General features: G+C 48.7%; 1 protein-coding gene across 5 annotated transcripts in view; it reads right to left on the bottom strand.

Moving 5' to 3' along the window:
* Positions 1–20,915, bottom strand: part of DDR1 (discoidin domain receptor tyrosine kinase 1) — a 106,225-nt gene that overhangs the window by 4,884 nt on the left and 80,426 nt on the right. For 4 of the 5 annotated variants that reach the window (XM_081181913.1, XM_081181912.1, XM_081181910.1 and 1 more), the window contains exons 5-16: positions 19,827–19,974; positions 18,823–18,925; positions 16,929–17,115; positions 15,380–15,626; positions 15,029–15,181; positions 14,721–14,884; positions 12,932–13,130; positions 7,315–7,425; positions 6,593–6,831; positions 4,371–4,498; positions 2,891–3,091; positions 1,761–1,995 (exon numbers count right to left, since the gene is read on the bottom strand). In XM_081181913.1, coding sequence (XP_081038039.1) covers positions 1,761–1,995; positions 2,891–3,091; positions 4,371–4,498; positions 6,593–6,831; positions 7,315–7,425; positions 12,932–13,130; positions 14,721–14,884; positions 15,029–15,181; positions 15,380–15,626; positions 16,929–17,115; positions 18,823–18,925; positions 19,827–19,974 — 2,115 coding nt within the window. The remainder of the gene's footprint in view (positions 1–1,760; positions 1,996–2,890; positions 3,092–4,370; positions 4,499–6,592; positions 6,832–7,314; positions 7,426–12,931; positions 13,131–14,720; positions 14,885–15,028; positions 15,182–15,379; positions 15,627–16,928; positions 17,116–18,822; positions 18,926–19,826; positions 19,975–20,915) is intronic. The other variant, XM_081181914.1, reaches the window with a different exon arrangement.

Here is a 20,915-nt window from a genome sequence, read left to right as displayed (position 1 = left end):
GGTCCCTTTACCTCAAGCACTTGGAAGACCTAGGTCCCATCTTCACAGTCAAAGCAGTCTCGCGCCACTTTAAAACAGTAATGGCACCCTGCAAAGGATCCTGGGAACTGTAGTTTGTTAAAGGTGCTGAAGGGTTGTTCCCCTTGCAGAGCTACAGTTCCCAGAGCTCCCTGGGAAGAGGCACTGGCTGTTAAACCACTGTCATGTTGGACTGCAGAGGAATGGTGGCAGGAACCAGATGGGGAACCCCCAAGGAGAGCCCAGGGATTGGGGGTGGGACGACGATGAGTGGCCAGAGGGAGGAGACTGGGAGGAGGAAGTGGCGGAAGCTGAAGAGGAAACAGGGAATAGTGAGCTGGGAGGACTCAGAGTCCTTTTCGTTGGGCATAATTCAGAAGGAAATTCCCAGGTGTCAAAAAAGACTATTTATGTATGCCACTACTGCGGCCTGTGTTTTGTTAACCCAATGGAAAACGAGCGAGGTCCCAACCAAAGAATAATGGCAACTTAATGCTGCATTTATTGCTGTATTGTGTTTTTAATATTCGGCTGGGAGCCACCAGCCAGAAGGGCAGAGTGTAAGTAAGTAAGTAAGTAAATAAAATTGAACTGATGGAATATGTGCAGCTTGCAGATTTAACATACAGAATAAGAGAACAAGAAGAATGTACGTTTAAAGAAGACTGGAAAATATTCACTGGATATATGGGTGAAAATCATAGCTGTCAACTTTTCCCTTTTCTTGCGAGGAATGCTATTCAGAATAAGGGAAGTTCCCTTAAAAAAGGGAGGAAGTTGGCAGCTATGGTGAAAACTCTGTTCATTTAAAAACGCTGGCAGCATCAAGATAAATTCAACAGTGTAAGTAAGTTTTGACGGATGTAACGATGGATAACTGAACAGTTTAGTTCATATAAAATATGCAGGGATGTATGGTAAGCAAAATGAACCACGGAAAGAGAAGAAGGGAAGTCACTGATTTAAGGTTGTTTAAATGGGTATTTTGAAATGTAAATTAAAAAACTTAATAAAAATTATATTAAAAAATAAATAAATAGTGAGCTGGGAGATCCAGTGGCAGAATCAGAGAGGCAGAAGCTGGAGCAGGAGGGTGGGAGGAGTGAGGGGAAGAGGAGTCAGGCTTCCAACAGAATTAAGTTTTAACTCCAACTTGCACAGTGTGATTTACTACCAGCTCACTCCTGACCACCACTCTGAGAATTGAAGTTATCTGAGGGAAATAGGAGCCCCACCACAGCTCTCAGCACCCTTAACGAATGGCAGTTCCCAAGGTACTTTGAGGGAAGCCGTGCCTTTTTAAAAAGGGGTGTGGTATCGCTTTAAATGCACAGCGCAGGCAAGACCGTCCATCTTTTAACATATCAAACTCTCAGTTGTTTTCGCCGGCCACCAAAAGCGACTCCATTTTGAATAGGGAAACGGCAACTAACAGAGGCGAGGCAAATGAGAAGGGCAAAGCGTATGAGACAACCCTCAAAGCAGGAATGGGGAAAAGCTTTGGCTTTCTCCGGATCTCGATGGGGGAGTTGTAGCCCAGCAACATCCAGCAGGCCACAGACTTCCTACCCCCGCTTTATTTAAAAAAATATTTTATTTTAATGTATTTTTAATCTTTGTTGGAAGCCGCCCAGAGTGGCTGGGGAGGCCCAGCCAGATGGGCGGGGTACAAATAGTAAATTATTATTATTATTATTATTATTATTATTATTATTATTATTATTATTAAGCAGTGCTCTTACCATGAGGATGCACTCCCAAGCCATCCAGCGGATCGGCAGCACTGCCCGGCCCTGGATGCGGTAATAGTCCCCGGCGTAGAGGTTCCGGCTCATGCCAAAGTCGGCGATCTTGATGGTGAAACCTTCGCCCACCAGGCAGTTCCGCGTCGCCAGGTCCCGGTGCACGAAGTTGAGGGAGGCAAGGAAGGCCATTCCTGAGGCAATCTGGGCCCCCACGTGGACCAGGGTAGGATAGCTAAGTAGCAGAGAGAGAGAGAGAGAGAAAGGCACGTCAGGAACACTCCCCCGAGACCGAAGAGATGCAAATGATATTCCCATCAGACACTGGGGTAGCTCTGTAAAGTGCTGGCCTCCAGGGAACGCAACTAATCAAGCTAGGATGCAATTGAATGAGACAGAATTTCCCCTCAAGGTTTTAGTGAATTATGAATCCAGAGCATAGCTGTCAACGTTTCCCTTTTTATGGGAAATTCCCTTATTCCAAATAGGATTCCTTGCAAGAAAAGGGAAAAGTTGACAGCTATGATCCAGAGGAACATCAAAGCTCACTCTTTGCTGGCTGGCCCAGGACTTTTTACTTTGGTAGGTCTTGGCCGGGGAGAACAGGGTGGGGAGAACAAGATGCCACACGTATTTTGAAACGCGTGCAGAGACTTCAAAATTGAAATTCATCCTTTGAAATTAAAGACTCAGGTAGCTGCTTTTAAAATGCTCAGCTACAAAGCCTTGTTCACAAATCCTCAAGCTACACTGTTTAGGCACCGGCCTGCCAAACACAATACCTTTCTACCACTTAAAAATAGTAACAGCCACCTTAAATGCAGAAGCAAGTGCTGGAAAAAAAATTCTGAAAGGGTTGTCTCTGTTAACCTCTTGCCTCGGAAACGTCCGAAAAATAACTGCTGCACCTGAAATGCACGCCTGACGAGCGACGCCATCAGGGCAGGACTTCCAAGGCAAAACAGGTTGGATTCTGCTGCCATGGAATCACAAGTTGGAAGGGACCACGAGGGTCATCTAGTCCAACCCCCCGGCAATGCAGGAATCTTTTTGCCCGACGTGGGGCTTGAACCCACGACCTTGAGATCTCATGCTCTACTGACTGAGCTACCCCAGCTTGGAGTCGGTACCCGATTGTCGGCTTGCCGCTGGGGCTCCCGCCCAGCTTGTCTTCCATCTCATGTCCGCTGAGGAACTGGTTGAGGTCTCCGTTCTCCATGTACTCGGTGATCATGCACAGGGGGTCGTCTCTCACACAAACGCCCAGGAGCCGGACAATGTTGAGGTCCTTCAGGCGAGACATGATCTTCACCTCCTTCAGGAAATCGTTCCTTGACAGGCAAGAAGAAGGAGTTGTAAGGGATAAACAAATAAAAGGGTTCTGCAGATCGAAAGATGAAGGGGGGGGTTGTGTGGTTGGTGAAACATAAAATAAAAATAAAATAAAATAAAATAAAATTCGAAGCTGGGCTCAGAGCAGCTAACAGCAATAAAAGTAACACAGCATTCTAAAATCAATTCATTATAATATCAAATTAATGGCAACCATTGGGCTAGAGTTCTGTGAGAATTACCAAAGGAGGGGGTCAGGCTGTGCCTTGGCCAAAGGCCTGGTGGAACAGCTCTGTCTTGCAGGCCATGCAGAAAGATGTCAAGTCCCGCAGGGCCCTAGTCTCTTGTGACGGAGCGTTCCACCAGATCGGGGCCTCGGCCGAAAAAGCCCTGGCTCTGATTGAGCCCACATGTGGCAATCGTGAAGCCCGAATTCTGCAAACTGGTACAAATTAGGCAACTGACAAAATCCGTACTGCCCAGAAACATTTGGGAAGTCCTGCCTCAGCACTTGTGACAAGGTGCCCCACTCATAGCATCTCCCAGGCTGGTTTCAAGCAGAGGAGGTGAGATAACTATGGTCACAGGGCTGACTCTAGCTGTTAGGTCCCTGCCTAACTCAGGGCCTGCAGCCCAGCCACAGACAATCACATCCCTTAAATCACATCAGCCCCTGCTCAAAGGCAGGTCAGAACAAAACTGGAAGCAGGAGAATAAAGATATAGAGAATAGAGGGAAATACTCAAGTGATAGGACCCAGGATTGCAGAGATCGCATTAGCAGATGTTTTGAATGTGAGGTTAGATAAATCTCTTCCAGAAGAGGACCTGCCATTCAGTTAAATCAGGCATAGGCAAACTTGGCCTTCCAGATGTTTTGTGACTATAGTTCCCATCATCCCCGACCACCGGTCCTCTTAGCTAGGGATCATGGGAGTTGTAGTCCCAAAACATCTGGAGGGCCGAGTTTGCCTATACCTGAGTTAAACTGTGGAACCCACCCCCATAGGAGGCAGCTGGCGGCCACCAACTTGGATGGTTTTATTATCACATTTTTGTATTGTGTTAGATTGTTATAAGATGTACATTTTTTGTTCCTTCAGCTTGTAAACCGCCTTGAGTATTAGACGGTATACAAATTAAAAATGATGGTGATGATGATGAGGCCTGGGCAAATTTTATGGAGGATCAGGCTACCAAACTATATACACACACACACACACACACACACACACACACACACACACACACACAGAGGCAGAGAGGTTTGTACACTTACCTGGCATTCTTAGTGGCGTCAGAGCGTAGAATCTTCACGGCCACCAGTAGAGGGCGCCCCTTGCGCACATTGAAGGGGAACTCCAGGCTCGGAAGGTCCTGTGGGTTTTCCACTTCACACAAGTGGACCTTTTTAAGGAAAAAAACAAACCTGGTGACTCTAGGAGGAAGGAAGAGAATAAGAAACCAGCGTCTTCTCCCCTCCCCCCCCTTTTCTCCATCACTTGGTCGCTCCATCACAAAGCAAGCAGGGCCGGTTGGGGCATTCCCATGCTTCACGTGAAAATGCACTTGAAGAAGAAGATTTTGGATTTGAAGGCTGATCACTGAAGAATTGATGCTTTTGAATTCTGGTGCTGGAGGAGACTCTTGAGAGTCCCATGGACTGCAAGAAGATGAAACCTCTCCATTCTGAAGGAAATCAGCCCTGAGTGCTCACTGGAAGGACAGATCCTGAAGCTGAGGCTCCAATACTTTGGCCAACTCATGAGAAGAGAAGACTCCCTGGAAAAGACCCTGATGTTGGGAAAGATGGAGGGCACAAGGAAAAGGGGACGACAGAGGACGAGATGGTTGGACAGCAGCATGAGTTTGACCAAAGTGCGGGAGGCAGTGGAAGACAGGAGAGCCTGGCGTGCTCTGGTCCATGGGGTCACGAAGAGTCGGACATGACTAAACGACTAAACAACAACAACTAAGGAATGTCAATTACACAGCACGGAGACACCAGGGAAGGAGGACGAGGGCAAGCAACGCTGCCTGAATAATCTCGGTTCCATGCATACAATTTCTGTTGCTGTAATGGATTTGAGCATGGTTTTTATTTTGAGAGTCATTTGCAAGCTGCTTTGAGATCCTCTCAGGTCTGTAACATAGCATACGGTATTTCTCAATAATTTTTTAAAACCTTGCACTTTAGCGGTACTGACTATCGGAAAGGCAGTAGGTCAGTGGTGGTCCCAAAGTTTAATCCCCAGCATCTCCCAGGTGCGTTGAAATTCTGGAGAGATGCTGCTGCCAGCCAGGTCGGGAGAAGGCAATGTTGTGATTGTCCAATGTTGATGGGACTCCAATTCTAATCAGCCTCAGATGGCATGGCCAACAATCAGTGATGAGGATTAAACTAACAAGCTGAATTGTTACAAAAGTTAACGCCAATGGAAATAAATAAAGCATACATTTAAACCAGCATAAAAACAAAGCAAAGAAGCTCATTCATGTTTTAAAAAGGCAGGGCTAAAATATCTCATTCACTGAAGGAGGCGACAGATAACCAAAAGCCCAAGTTCTTGCCTGGTGCCTAAAGTTAAGTCATGACGGCACCAGGCAAGCTTCCCTGGAGAGTGCATTTCACAAGCAGGGAGCCACCACTGAAAAGGCCCGTTCCAGACCTCCGCACACAGAGACAGATTCAGGGTGGCATTGGGTGCCACACTGCAGGCACCAAGACAATGGTCTAGAATGGAGTACGAGAAGTGGGGAGGAGGCATCAAATTATGGTGCCACACAGGGCACAGCTGAAATTTAAGAGCCCAAAGTCCGTCACTGGCACAAAGAAGGGCTCAGATGACTCTTTTCGCGGGGGCTGTTATTAGGTTGTTTTTATTCTGATCATATATGTTGTGATCTTTTCTGTGAACCGCCCTGAGCCCTCCGGGTATAGGGAGGAGGAGAAGAAGAAGAAGAAGAAGAAGAGGAGGAGGAGGAGGAGGAGGAGGAGTTTGGATTTGATATCCCGCTTTATCACTACCCTAAGGAGTCTCAAAGTGGCTAACAATCTCTTTTCCCTTCCTCTCCCACAACAAACACTCTGTGAGGTGAGTGAGGCTGAGAGACTTCAAAGAAGTGTGACTGGCCCAAGGTCACCCAGCAGCTGCATGTGGAGGAGCGGAGACACGAACCCGGTTCCCCAGATTACGAGTCCACCGCTCTTAAATAAATTCAATAAATAATAATAATATGGGGAGAGGTGGTCCTGTAGTTCACATGGGGATGACAGGAGCTGAAAATTCAACAGGATGTGGAGAGAACCACTTTGGCTGCCCCCGACAGGCAATGCAGAGTTGGTACACCAGAGGTCTAACTCAGTGAAAGGTACATTTCCTGCGTCCCTTCCCCTTGTGCTCTACTGTTTCGTTTCTGTCCATCCTGCCTTCCCTCCAAAACTATCATCCACAGCAGCCTTCATCACCTTAAAAAGAATCCTTCTACACCTACACTCACCTCTCCAAACTGCCCTTCGCCCAGCTTCTCCTTGAAGATGAGCCTCTCCCGGGGGAATTCGCCCAGCGCCATGTCCTTTCCGGCGAGGGCGTCCACCGCGATAGCCGGGACCGCGTAGGTGTTCCCGCCCGTCACCCCTTGAAGGTTGATGATGTCAGCTTCAGCGTAATGCGGAACGTTGTTCTGGAAGCCTGGCTGGCTTCCCGCGGTTTCCGGTTCCATGTAGTCAGCGCCACACGCTATGGGAAGGAAAGACAGGGGTAAGGAAACATGGAGCGAGTCCACTTCGCCCAGCTAACGCAGTCGAGATTATTTGCCCCGCGCTGAGGATGGCTGCTTTTTGCAGGGACCCAGCAGCCGGGTCAAACGCAAGAGCCAGTTGGATCTCAGCTCTGGGCAGAAGGGACCCTGCGCAAATCCTCGCCCCCTCCAGCCACCCCGGAAACTGCTGCGTCGCAGAACCTGCAAAGCGGAAAGTTGCAACGTTGTTTGAGCCAGAGAGAGAGAGAGGTTAGCCATGCACAGGATAGACAAGAGGGAAATGAACTGGGGACAGACATATGGTGTGAGGGGAGGGGTGGTGGGAAGAGAGATGGAGACAGACAGCGCCCCCTGGCAGGAGAGGGGGAGAAATGGCAGTAGGCAGAAGGTTCTCTCAGCTTGGAATGTGGCCACCCAGGTTTTCCCCCGTCGCGCCACACGAGTTTGGCCGCCCTCCTTACCATTGGTGTTGATTGGCTTAACCCGGTTGGGTGGCGGGAAAGCAGGCCTTCCCATTGGCTGGGCATAAGTGGCCAGGAAGAGGTGGTAAGCCGGGTTGCTGAGCAGCAGAGCTGTCGGGAGAACGGGGAGGGCGGGCGGAGAAAACAAACGGGACGGATGAGGAACGGACAGACGGATGGAAGGACGCACACGGAAGGGAAGGCGTGACACAGAGAAGAGGCAGCGCTTTAGGGATCCCTGTCCCTTGCCGGGGCGCTCTCGTCCCAAACACAACAGCCAGAGACACAGACACCAAATGACGTGTAATATAATAATGGGGACACGCCATCGTTAGCGCTTCGGAGAAAAGGAAGGAGTCTTGTCCAGCCCTCCTGCACTAACTCACTTTAAGTCCTTGCAAGGAAGCCAGTAAAGCCTTTAAAGACCTATGCAGTCTAGGACCCATGTACCTACGGGACCACCTCTCCTGGTATGCCCCGCGGAGGACCTTAAGGTCCACAAATAACAACACTTTGGAGGTCCCGAGCCTCAAGGAGGTTAGATTGGTTTCAACCAGGGCCAGGGCCTTTTCAGCACTGGCCCCGACGTGGTGGAACGCTCTGTCACAAGAGACTAGAGCCCTGCAGGACTTGACATCTTTCCGCAGGGCCTGCAAGACAGAGCTGTTCCGCCTGGCCTTTGGTTTGGACTCGGTCTGACCCTTATGTTTCCCTCCCCTTATGGTCTTGATTTATCAGCTACTTTAAAATGAGGCTGCATTTTAAATTGCATTTTAACCTGTATTTTAAATTGGGTTTTTTTCTCTCCCCCCCACCCCGTTTTCCCCTATTATGTTTTTACTGTGATTTTATTGGTGTTAGCCGCCCTGAGCCCGGCTCTGGCCAGGGAGGGCGGGGTATAAATAAATATTATTATTATTTTCCTGTTATCTCCAGGTTGGGCTGGGAAATATCCCCTGTCCGATATGAGAGGTGGAAGAAACCAAATGTCAAGGAGAAGGGTCCTGGACTAACCATCCTTCAGGGGTTTCATGTCACGCTCCGGGAGAGCGCTTTCGCCAAGTGATCCTTCCCTCTGGCAATCTGAGGTGGTGTAGGCCAAGAAGAGCTTCATCAACTTGGCTCTTGTTTCTGTAAACTAGGCCTCAGGCTACAACTGTGACTAATCTCTGGGTAGTTGACAGAAATGTGGGGTTCTCTGCAGGGTGGAGTGTGTATGTGTTGAACACACAGTAACTACAGGATGGCGGCACAGAACAAAATGTGGTAATGGTGGGAAGGGGCAGCCACAGTTGCAACGTGTGGTGTAGTGGTTAAGAGCAGTGGACTTGTGATCTGGTGAACTGGGTTTGCTTCCCTGCTCCTCCACATGCAGCTGCTGGGTGACCTTGGGCTAGTCACACTTCTCTGAAGTCTCTCAGCCCCGCTCACCTCACAGAGTGTTTGTTGTGGGGGAGGAAGGGAAAGGAGATTGTTAGCCACTTTGAGACTCCTTCGGGTAGTGATAAAGCGGGATATCAAATCCAAACTCTTCAAATGAGCGGAGAACATGCAGGATCTTCATTCTCCCTCCCTCGTCATATTTTTCATTTTTTTTTTAGATGTTCTTTTGGCTTCCTTTCCCAGTTCTCCTCTCCGTTTTTCCCTCTCTCAAGATAACAGAAAAGCACTGAGCAAAGCTAAACACCCATCAAAATGACGTAGTCCCTCCTAGACCTAGACTTCCTAGATGTCAAAGAGAACAACAACTACCAGACCTTTAGAAGACATCTGAAGGCAGCCCTGTTTAGGGAAGCTTCTAATGTTTGATGCATTACTGTATTTTAATATTTCGTTGGAAGCCGCCCAGAGTGGCTGGGGAAGCCCAGCCAGATGGGCGGGGCATAAATAATAAATTATTATATTATATTATATTATATTATATTATATTATATTATATTATATTATATTATATTATATTATATTATATTATATTATATTATATTATATTATATTATATTATTATAATAGACTGCACCACTCATAACCACAGGCAGTGTCACGTTATCAAACGCTCATTCGTGCAAAAGGTTCTTCCTTGCATGTAGACAACAAGCACATAAGGAGAGAAACCTAGTCTTCTTCTTGGTGTGCTAGTTCTCTACTTGCAAGGGCTCCTTTTATACAATGAAGTGTTATAAAAGCTAGCCCACCGTTCTGCTATATGAATCGGTATAGTCCAGGAAGGCCCTTGTGATGGTTTTGCTGGACATATAGCTTGGGCCATCGGTTCCTGGCTCCTTTTAAAAACACTCTGCTTCCTTCTTTCCTTCCTTGAATGTCACCCAGACGTTCACAGCTTGCTAACAGTTCACAGCAAAAGCCCAGCAATATACAGCATATTTTTTGACACGTGCAAGCAACCCCCCAAGAAAACCCCTAAAAGTTTGTGGTGACGTTGGGCTCATTTACTTTGTTGTTACATCTCCTTCCCACAAGCCTTGGACACCCAGACCCCTTTATCCCTCTGCCCAGCCTTCTAGACATCCCAAGAAACCCCACACAATTAGAGAGCTGTTCTATTATTATGAGATGTTACCGTATTTTTCGCTCTATAAGATGCACCAGACCACAAGACGCACCTAGTTTTTGGAGGATGAAAACAAGAAAAAAAAAAATTCTGAATCTCAGAAGCCAGAACAGCAAGAGGGATCGCTGTGCAGTGAAAGCAGCAATCCCTCTTGCTGTTCTGGCTTCTGGGATAGCTGTGCAGCCTGCATTCGCTCCATAAGACGCACACACATTTCCCCTTACTTTTAAGGAGGGAAAAAGTGAGTCTTATAGAGCAAAAATACGGTAATCACAAGGGCTGCACAATCTGAGTCATTGCTTGCCGGAATTGCTGAACTGAACTCCAAGAGACCCTTGCATAAGATTAGCAGTGTGTTCCACCAGTAAAAGAGGTGTCTAAATACATTACAGAATTATAGTGGCTGGCAGTGCTGCCTATATTTCACAATAAAGCAGCACACTTCAGTTGGGAAACTAGTCAGTAAAGCTCTCCTTTAACGATGTGGTGAATTTTAATCCACGTTTAAAAGGCCTGCCTTGTCGTCGTTTATTAAAGGCATTTTGTCTCTGGTTTGTTACTCTAATGGGAAATAAAAATAAAATATTAACGACCCCCTTTCCTTTTAACCACAAAGTGGTAGTTTGGGCTTGTTCCCAACATAAATATCTCCTCACAGTATCATAAAGTGTCTCCGTCTTTATTAACTTTCAGGAGGAATTTGAAAACATTCCTGTTTCCCCAAGCACTTGATGGCTGAAGATTACTGTTGCTGAAAAGCCCTGAAATCCCTGGGTGGAATAATTTTATTTTTTTAATATATATATATATATATATATATATATATATATATATATATATATATATATTTAATAAGCCTGCAAGTGGTTTCAAAAGGCTTTTAACAGTAACTGCTTTTCTATGTTTTTAACTGTAATTGTTTTAGGACTATTTTAGAACGTTTCCATTTTCAAATTGTGTATCTGCTTGCAATCCTGGGTAAGATATAAATTCAATAAATCAATATGCGAGCACCTAAAATGATAACTCGGAAAAACAGAAATACATTACAACCCTCCTAGATTGTTAAAAACAAAAAAACCGTTTGAGTCTCAAGTACTGTGAGGACTTGCTTTCCCCAGGTCAGCTTATGTGTACATTAAGAGATGCCTTGAAGGCCCTTCCCTTCCACCACCCATCAGACTACCAAAGAGAGAGAGAGCCTTTTTGGTGGTGACACCCCTGATTTTGAATTTAACACCTTCTTGGTGCCAGTTAAAAAACACTATTAATTTTTTCCAGGCCCTTTTATTGAGTATTCTACAGTGTTAAATAAATAGTTTCACTGTGCTAAAGTTAAAGGTAAAGGGACCCCTGACCATTAGGTCCAGTCATGTCCGACTCTGGGGTTGTGGTGCTCACCTGGCTTTACTAGCCGAGGGAGCCGGTGTTTGTCCACAGACAGCTTCCGGGTCATGTGGCCAGCATGACTAAGCCGCTTCTGGTGAACCAGAGCAGCGCACGGAAACACCATTTACCTTCCCGCCGGAGCGCTACCTATTTATCAACTTGCACTTTTGACATGCTTTCGAACTTTTGAACTGTGCTAGGTCAGTTCAAATCCACATTCATTTTTCTCTCATTCCTTCTACTTGGAGGCTAATTGCACACACCCCCATCTATCTATCGATCATCTATCTATCTATATGCTGTTTTAACAACACTCTTTGAACAACAGGAACAAGCGGGTAGGCAGGGCTGGAACATCACAGAATAATCAACCTCTTTACTGAGAGAAGAGGTGGAAATTGAGGGGGGGGGAATTTAAGTTTCTGTCGTTGTTTTTACCGTCCTCTGCGGTTGGTTAGGACCCCCAACGAGTTGAAAGGATCGGAGCCAACCACTTTACTAGTTAAACGGTTATTTGTCAATATGAAATCTTTCACCTGGTTTGCGTGTTTTCCCAAGGTGTTCATAGGAGCCAGATTTACACCAGTTATATATGACTCAGTATTGTCTAAGCTGATGGGCAGCAACCCCCTGGGGTTTCAAACAGGGGGTCTCTCACCGCCCTATCTGGAGACGCCGGAGAACTTCCCTAAACCATGGGTAGGCAAACTAAGGCCTGGGGGGCTGGATCCAGCCCAATCGCCTTCTAAATCCAGCCCGCGGACGGTCCAGGAACCAGCGTGGTTTTACATGAGTAGAATGTGTCCTTTTATTTAAAATGCATCTCTGGGTTATTTGTGGGGCATAGGAATTTGTTCATTTTCCCCCCCAAAATATAGTCCAGCCCCCCACAAGGTCTGAGGGACAGTGGACCGGCCCCCTGCTGAAAAAGTTTGCTGACCCCTGTCTTAAACTGTGGGGCACGTACTCTGTCCTTCAGGTGCAGCCCTTCCCCTCCCTAATGAGACTTTGGTGCTTTTGACGGAAGCTCAAGATTCTTCCTATGCAACCGTGGTCCCTTTCAGCACGAAGTGAGGCGAGCAGCAGTCTTCCACACCTCCCAACAGCTGGGCCGAGTCCGCTCTGAGCTTTCCGCAAACATACCTCAGAAGTGTGGAATTTGGTGCTGGGCTGAGAATTCAACATCCCAAGAACAAGAATGTTCACTTGAACAAGCGAAAAGAGGCAGGGAAGAATCACCCTATGATCTGGGCAAAAGGCCACAGCTCAGTAGCAGGACACCTGCGCTGCATGCAGAAGGTCGCTTCTGCTGAATCCCTCCAGTGGGGACTGGGAGAGAAACGTTATCGGAAACCCCAGACAACCACTTCCGGTCAGGGTAGACCATGCTGGTCTAGATAGGCCAATGGTACGAAACTTAGGTTTTCTATGTGCTCCCTAGCTTTTACCACTTACCTAGGTGTCCATGAGGCATTTGGGTTGCTCTGACCCTCAGACGTTCCCGTCTAACGCCACCCCTACAAAAGCCTCTCCCAACGGTTTAACCATTCGCTCCCCGTTCCCCTCAGCAGCTTCGGCCTTCTCCTCTGCAAAACCACCACGTCCCCCCTGTTTTAGTTCAGTTCCGCCCTCCCCAAAATCCCACAACCGGCCCCTCACCGGAGTTCTCGGCACTGTGGGGCAGATCCGGCAGTTTCATGCGGGCCCTGTTGGGCTCCTGGTACTCCGTCTCCCCCGAGTGGATGCGCTCGTAGCGGTTCGAGTGCCGGTGGGAGCCCATCGTGTTGTTGATGACGATGGTGTCGCTTGGCGCCGACAGGTGGACGGTGAGGTCGTCGTCTGAGATGCGGCGTTGCGCCTAAGGGGCATGGAAGCGTCAGTTGCTCAAGAGGCCATGACAGAAGTGCATATACACAGTGAGCCTCACCTTGCTTAGATCCTCAAGGCATTAATTCGCCCAATTCTACTTCTCCTTTGAGAAACTGAGAAGAAGAAGAAGAGTTTGGACTTGATATCCCGCTTTATCACTCCCCTTCAGGAGTCTCAAAGCGGCTCACATTCTCCTTTCCCTTCCTGCCCCACAACAAACACTCTGTGAGGTGAGTGGGGCTGAGAGACTTCAGAGAAGTGTGACTGGGCCAAGGTCACCCAGCAGCCGCATGTGGAGGAGCGGAGACGCCAAGCCGGTTCACCAGATTACGAGTCCACCGCTCTTAACCACTACACCACACTGGCTCTCAGAGTCCCAGAGTCTTGACACGCAGCTCTTTATTTATACCATGCCTTCCTGTCATGGTGTTGTCCAGGTAGCCGCTCACCAGGCACTGACCCAACCCAAACTTGTTGAGCTTCCTCAAGGTGCTGACTTTCTGTGTCTTCAGACCCTACCCTGGGATTTTAACCCCACAGATTCTCCTCCTCCCCCCCCTACCTCAGATCATTCCAGAACTGTTGGCTCTCTCTCGGCCTACCTAGTGGTGGATTCCAAGCTGGGTCCCTCAGAAGTTTATCAGAGGTTACTTTATGAGGAGATTGGTAATGGCAGACAAGCTGCCCCAAAAGACTCCCCCCCCCCGAGTCATACATTTAATAAATACAGTGGTACCTCAGGTTAAGAACAGTTTCAGACCTCCAGAATGAATTAAGTTCTTAACCAGAGGTACCACTGTAATGACAATCATGTTCATTTGCTCTCTGTGGCCAGTTCTCAGTGCCCTCCATGGACAATGTTCATTTGCCCTCCATAACCAATCTTCCTCTGCATGTTGTAGGGGAGTTGCTGGGCCCATTCTGAAGCTGTTTCCCATTCAGATAGGCTGTTAGCTCAGCCCAAGAGGCCTAGTGCCCCTTGTAGCCTTTTAAGGGTGCCCTACAAGTGCACCCCAGAATCCCAGCAAACCTAAGAAAGCCAGTGTCATTCCGGACAAGGCTCCGGCATACAAAGCCCCATGGCCATGAAGCTAACGGGCTGGTTTTGGGGCAGACACTATCACTCAGCCCAACCTACTCCGCAGGGTTGTTGAGAGGATAAGAGGCTCTCCAGGGTCTCGGTCAGAGAAAATTCTAGCTGATATCCTTTTAACTGGAGGTGCCCTACTGCATCCAAAGCCACCTTTTCCCACTGAGTGAGAGGCCCTACCCTGATCAGTGAGTCATGCAGAGACGCAGCAGGTGGGCTCCTCAACAGGGGAGCAATCCTTAATTCTACATGCTTTAAAAACAACCTTTATAGCAGTATGTCTAAAAGTAAGATTCTATTTCCAATCAATGCAATCAGGTGTGTCTTAGCCAGCAGAAGTTGGGCTGAGTTGACAAAGTCTTAAATCCACTTAAGAGGATGCAGATTTTTAAGTTGCCCACTCCGAATCGGTAAGACCACCTTAATTTGGGGCCATCGAAACCATGGCCACCCATTGCATCATCCTTCCCGTGATGCAGCCCAGCTTACCTTCCCCAAGATCTTCTGCCAATATTGCCGCCAGAGGATGAGGAAGATGACAACCAATAGGAGAAGGATGATGGCCACCAGGCACCCAATCAGGATGGAGGTGTTGCTGTTGTCGTCCTTTGCAATGGGCTGCCCTGATTTTGGTTCCCCTTGACTTTCCAGATCTTAAAAAGAAACAGAGAAAAATAATGATAAAGTCCATTCATGGCCTCCGAGCGCCGCCATTTTGAAACAGGTGGAAGTTTGGGCTCAGGGTGGGCGAAATTATTCCTTAGGTAGATTTGCTCTCTGGTTTGAGGGCTACTCACCTTGGAGCGTGAGGTTTGAGCCAATGTTGGCTTTTTCGCTCTGCGCAGAACCCAAAGCCGGTGAGATGGGAGCGTCGTGGCCCGAGGGGTGAGGTAGAGCGATCACAGGAGGGCGGCGGCTTGAGGCGGAGAAGGAGGGGTCATCCACAACATCTGGAAGGAAAAGGAAAAGCAAAGGATAACCAAGTGACAAAAGGAGTGGTTACGACAAATAACTGTAGCAACAATTGTAGCATAGCAATTAGAGCGCTGGGCCAGGACCTGGGAGATGAGGGTTCAAACCTCGCTCAGCCTCTTCTGCTCTCCACCTGAATGGCTCTGCGCCCAGCCAACCAACCCACCCCAACTCACCAGAGAGAAAGCCAACTTCGCTGAAAAGCATCCACTCGCCGGCAAAGTGGAAGTGGCACTGGACAAACTTGCCGAGCCGCCCTCCCAGGTCCACCGTGAGGGACCGGGCGCTGGGATCCCTCACGTCCACGGCGAGTTGCTGCGAGACAGGCGTGGGCTCCCAGGCCGTGGCCAGGCTGCGCTTGAAGAGGCAGTCCACCTGCCGGAAGACGCTCACCCCGTGCGTGTGCATGTTGTTGCAGTGGACCTGGGGTTGGGCAGGGAGGTTGGATTGGGGCAGCGGGAGGACAAGAAGAGGGTTAGAGGCGCGGTGACAAAAGGAGAGGCCATTTCGAAGCAAGCTTATTCCCCTGCCATCCCCATCATCGTCTATAGGTCGATCGCAACCGAACGCTCATTTTACTCACGCGATCACAAGCTTACACGGACCATGAATAAATAAATAGAAAGGGAGACCCTTAACTTTTCAGGCTTTGGGGGCTCTCGAGAGATTTTGTGGGGTGTCCCACAGGGTTTTCCCTGCACAAAAAACCACTTCTAAGCCTTTTGCCTTGCTTACAGGGCTCTGGGTCACGCGAGGCCTCTGGGAGGCTCCCATGAGATCTCACAGGGCCATGAGTCTCAGAGGCTTTTCACAACCCTCCCCAAACCATGTGAGGAAGTGGGCCACCTCTATAGGGCTGAGGCCTCTACAGCCACACCCACCCACCCACCCATGTCTGTTAGGATGGAGCTCAGCCCCTGCAATCTTGAGGGGACAGAGGAGGCCTGGCGGGAAGCCGCCCCAGGCCATGAAGTGTGGGAAGACGCCGTGCAGACCAGGGTGTGAATGTCGCATCAGAAGGAGGCCTGGTCAGCCTCTCCCGATGTGAAAGTCATCACGCAAGCAGCGTGCAATGCCCATGATGACACGTGTGATGTCACACAAACACACAATGCACATCGCAGGACTTCAGCCCCCCCAAACACATGTTGGGCACAACTCAGCGCCTGTGCCTGTAAGGAAGGAAGAGGGCTTAAAAAGCTGCTCATGTTACAGGTTTTCCTTATTTGTCACAGGAGGAAGGTGGGTTCCGATTACACAGTTCCCAAGCGTTAAAGGCCAGCGCGTCTATCTGAAAACTACAGAAGGAGGCTGCTGAGATGACGATGAGTGGTTAGATGGAGAAGAGGGAGCAGACTGGCAGGGGGAGATGTCAGCAGCAGGAGAGGTGACAGGGTTTAGTGAACAAGAAGAGGCTGTGGCAGAGAGCAGTTCAGACTCCAAGGCTGGAGCAGAGGCTGGAGGGGAGAGTAGCCAAGAGGCAGAGTGGAGACAGACTGCTGAAGAATATAGGGTGTCTCCCGCTACTGCTGCAACCAGCTCCCCTCTCCTTCAGTCCTGGCAACTGCTTCATCAGGGCAAGACCTCCTGGAAAGAGTTGCTGAGACCACTAGGCCTGAGCTGAGTTTTGCTTCCTCGAATCAAGAATTAACTGCACTGGTCTCAGGTGACTTGTTGTTTTTGTTGCTGACCCACACCTGACTCCCAACCGTGACACTCGCTTACCTTCATGTAAGTGAAGGCTCTGAGCTGGTCAAACTCAAACTCCATCTCGACGAAGCCCTTGGGGAAAGAGCTGTTCCTCCAGCCTACGTAGTCGTACCCTGGCCAGACGCGCAGCTCTTTGTTGTGGGTGAAATCGTCCAGGCCAACCACCCCATCGGTCAGCTGGCCAAGGCCCCCAAAATGCAAGCTGTGGTTAGAATGGAATAGAATAGAGTTGCAAGGGAGTCACTAAGGGGGAAAAGAAAACACTGGGCACTTGGGTCAAACCAAGGCGCCCCTTAAACGTCGCAGTAGTGTGAAGGAGAGTGCATGTCTATGTGTTCGTTCTAAATATTGACATAAAATTGAAAGACCTGCAACCGTATGGCCAATGCCATGATCAGCAACGCAGGGATCTAGCAGGTGGAGAAATAAGATACAAATAAGATTCAGCTGTTTCCTGGGTGCAGGGAAGCAGCTGTCAGGGCTTAATTATCTGGAGCCCACCTGGCTGGCTGGCTGGAAGACACAGCAGCCCTTCCACCATCCTCTGATCAGAGAACGAGTCCCCTGAGTGTCTCCAGCTTCCCAGCCTTGCAGAAGTCAAAGACTGCAAAATAAGCAAGGGCTCCTTTAACCGCCCAGTCGGTTCCTCCAGAGCTGAATGCGCTCCAGGTCTTGGCAGCCAACAGGAGGCTTTGGTTGGCTCCAGCTCCCTGCTGAGACAACATCTTCTGAGGCAAGCTCACAGGAAGGCAAGTCACAAAGGAGAAAGCGGATGAGAACGGTACCTTGGACAGCTCCAAGGGGGACCCTGCTGGCCAAAGTATAATCCTAAGGCAGATACCAAGAGGAGGATGCTTCAGCCAGTATGGTTTACCTGGAGCTGCCCAAGGTCCTTATCCACGCTCTTGCTCTCCTCTGATGTGTTTTTGACTTGCCACCTGCTTTCCCTGTAAGACTCAAGCTCCTCCAGAACCAGACAGGTGAGGCTGGCTGTGCGGGAGACAAAAGGCCCCATGCCATGGGAAAGACCCTTCATCCTGGCTACGGGTCTTTCGATGCTACAGCTACACTACAAGATCAAGAACACAGAAAACTTGGCTGCCGCAGCACAGCTATAGTGTTTAGAAGGTTCCTCAATATTTCCAGAATTTGGCTGGTGTGGCAGAAGGTGTAATAAGGCAGGTGGCCAATATGAAGCTAATAATTTTTAGACACCGTTATTTAGTTTTCTTCTCTCGCTCAGCCCCAATCTTCTCTTCTTTCCTTTTTCTCATGCAGTTATCTATCGCTATGGGTCACCCACCTAACGCTGGGCCCTCCTTCTGTTAATGTTCTTGTTGTTCATGTCTGCAATTTTTTCAGCACAAATCCTGTCATAGTCCTATCTCACCTCCATTTTATAAAAAAGGCAACCCAGGCTGAGAACGTGATTTTCCCCAGATGACACCCTGAGCTTCTGGCTATTTGAACTCCACAACTATTACACAATGAGAAACTCTCTTTGGGTGGAGTCACACAATCGGCTTGCAGCCCCATTCACAAGCTGACCAAACAGAAGTTCCCTTCCTGTTTTCTCAAATGAACAAAATGTCTGAACACATTTTGAACTGCAACTCCATAATCCCTGGCCATTGGCCACACTAGTAAGGGCTGATGGGAGTTGTAGTCAGAAATATCTGAAGACCACCAGGTTGAGGGAGAGCTGATCGGTCTAACATAACCCAGTGAACTGACAGGTGATGAAATCTTCAGATAACCAGACGCATCATGTGATGTCTGCAGCTGTCATGTGACTAACCTAGTCATCTGAACCCACCCTTTGAAGCTGAAGTTTCAGGCTGGGAGTGCTTTTAGGGCCACCCAAGCACAGAATTCAACAACAGGGGGGCAGGGATGTTCACTCACTCACTTGCTGACGCTGTGCCCATCGTAAGTGGAGTCATTCAGGTAGACTGGTTCTGGAACTAGAGGCATGACCTGGCCGAGAGGAGCCGTGTACGACTGAAGTCCATCTGGTGGAAGGAAACAAACACATTCAGAAGAAGACCTCAAGCTCCTGATCCTCAGGAGGATCAAACTTCATGTGCAGCAAAGGCTTTTGGGTATGTGGAGCAAACCCCAAGGGCATGTGTACAGAGAGGGGGTGAGGAAAACAAGAACATACGAGAGAGCCTTCTGTTGAGTCAGACGGTTTGTCTATCTAACCCAGGGGTCTGCAACCCGCGGCTCCGGAGCCGCATGTGGTTCTTTTACACCTTTGCCGCGGCTCCGGGGCGGATACTAGCGAGGGGAGGAGGCGCATTGTGCGCCCCGACACTCCCCACTGTGACGGGCGCTGTACTGGCTGTGACGTCGCATGGGGGCGGTGCGTGCGTTAGTCACGCACTGTCCCAACGTCACCTTCCCGCCCGCCCGCCCACTACATTGTAAGGGGCATGTATGCTGGTCACTGTTTTGAAGGGGAGTGAAGAACACACACACACACAAAGGTAACTTGTTAATTTAACATTTATTTCTATGAGGAGGAGTAATTCTGAGGGGTCAAACAAAGAAATAATAAAAAAGTGACAAAAAAGTTATTTTTATAATGACAAGTTTTGCGGCTCCCAATTTTTTTTCTTCGGAAACAGGTCCAAGTGGCTCTTTTTGTCTTAAAGGTTGCAGACCCCTGAACTAACCTAATACCATCAAACCTGATGCTGTCCAGATATTTTCCTTGAACTACAACTCCCAGCAAGCCTGGTCAAAGGGTTGGGATGATGGGAATTGTAGTCCGAAAACATCTAGGGGACCCAAGGTTGGGGAAGGTTGCTCTAACCACCACCTGGCACCGGCTCTGCATATGCATGTGAGTGCAGGAAAAGAGCTGGACTGTGTTGTTGCGTCAAGGGCAAAATAAATCAGCTGGCTCACCTTTCCAGACGCAGCCATAGAGCTCCACGCGCAGGCAGACACTCATAACTCGGTCCGCACGTGGGTAGAAGCGGACGTAGCGGGCAATAACCGGGGGGCCCAGGTCCTTCAGCACCACTTCTTCTGTATTTTCATTACCCGAAATCACCTAAGGGGCAGGAAGTTAGTTTTCTGTCATTGCTCGGGAACCTGCGCAGGCAATGGCAATTCTGAGCTCTGGCATTGGAGTAAAGACATTGGTGGAGTTTTTGAAGCCAGAGATGGACAACCTGTGGCCTTCCATCAGCCCAATCCATCAGGGATGACAAAAGCTATACAGTGGTATCTCAGGTTACATATGCTTCAGGTTACATACGCTTCAGGTTACAGACTCCGCTAACCCAGAAATATTACCTTGGGTTAAGAACTTTGCTTCAGGGAGAGAGCAGAAATCGTGCTCCAGTGGTGCGGCAGCACCAGGAGGCCCCATTAGCTAAGGTGGTGTTTCAGGTTAAGAACAGTATCAGGTTAAGAACGGACCTCTGGAACAAATTAAGTACTTAACCCGAGGTACCATTGTAGTCCAGAAACAACTGGACGGAGTCACACTAGCCATCTCTGGTTTAGGCAGCGCCCAGAGCATTGTCAGGACTATAACTGGGAAGTAGTGCATAAGCAAAAAGATCGGCCTACCATACTAGGAAAGGTCCTCTCTCGGGTTAAGTACTTAATTTGTTCTGGAGGTCCATTCTTAACCTGAAACTGTTCTTAACCTGAAGTACCACTTTAGCTAATGGGGCCTCCTGCTGCTGCCGTGCCGCCGGAGCACAATTTCTGTTCTCATCCTGAAGCAAAGTTCTTAACCTGAAGTACTATTTCTGGGTTAGCAGAGTCTGTAACCTGAAGCATATGTAACCTAAAGCGTATGTAACCCGAGGTACCACTGTATTAGACACAGAGCCAGTCCTCCAAGAGATGTAAACCTGTTTCTGGGCTCTCCCACTTCAGAGAGCGAAAAACTCCATCTAAACAGAAAACTACAGGTCATCAAGACCGGTTCTTGCCCAGCCTTCTCCCTGACATGCTGTTTTCCCATGTGTAGGATTCCAC

The sequence above is a fragment of the Podarcis bocagei genome, assembly GCF_964188305.1.
Source record: "Podarcis bocagei genome assembly, chromosome: 2".
NCBI classification, from domain to species: domain Eukaryota; kingdom Metazoa; phylum Chordata; class Lepidosauria; order Squamata; family Lacertidae; genus Podarcis; species Podarcis bocagei.
This window is presented reverse-complemented; position numbering and strand designations above follow the sequence as displayed.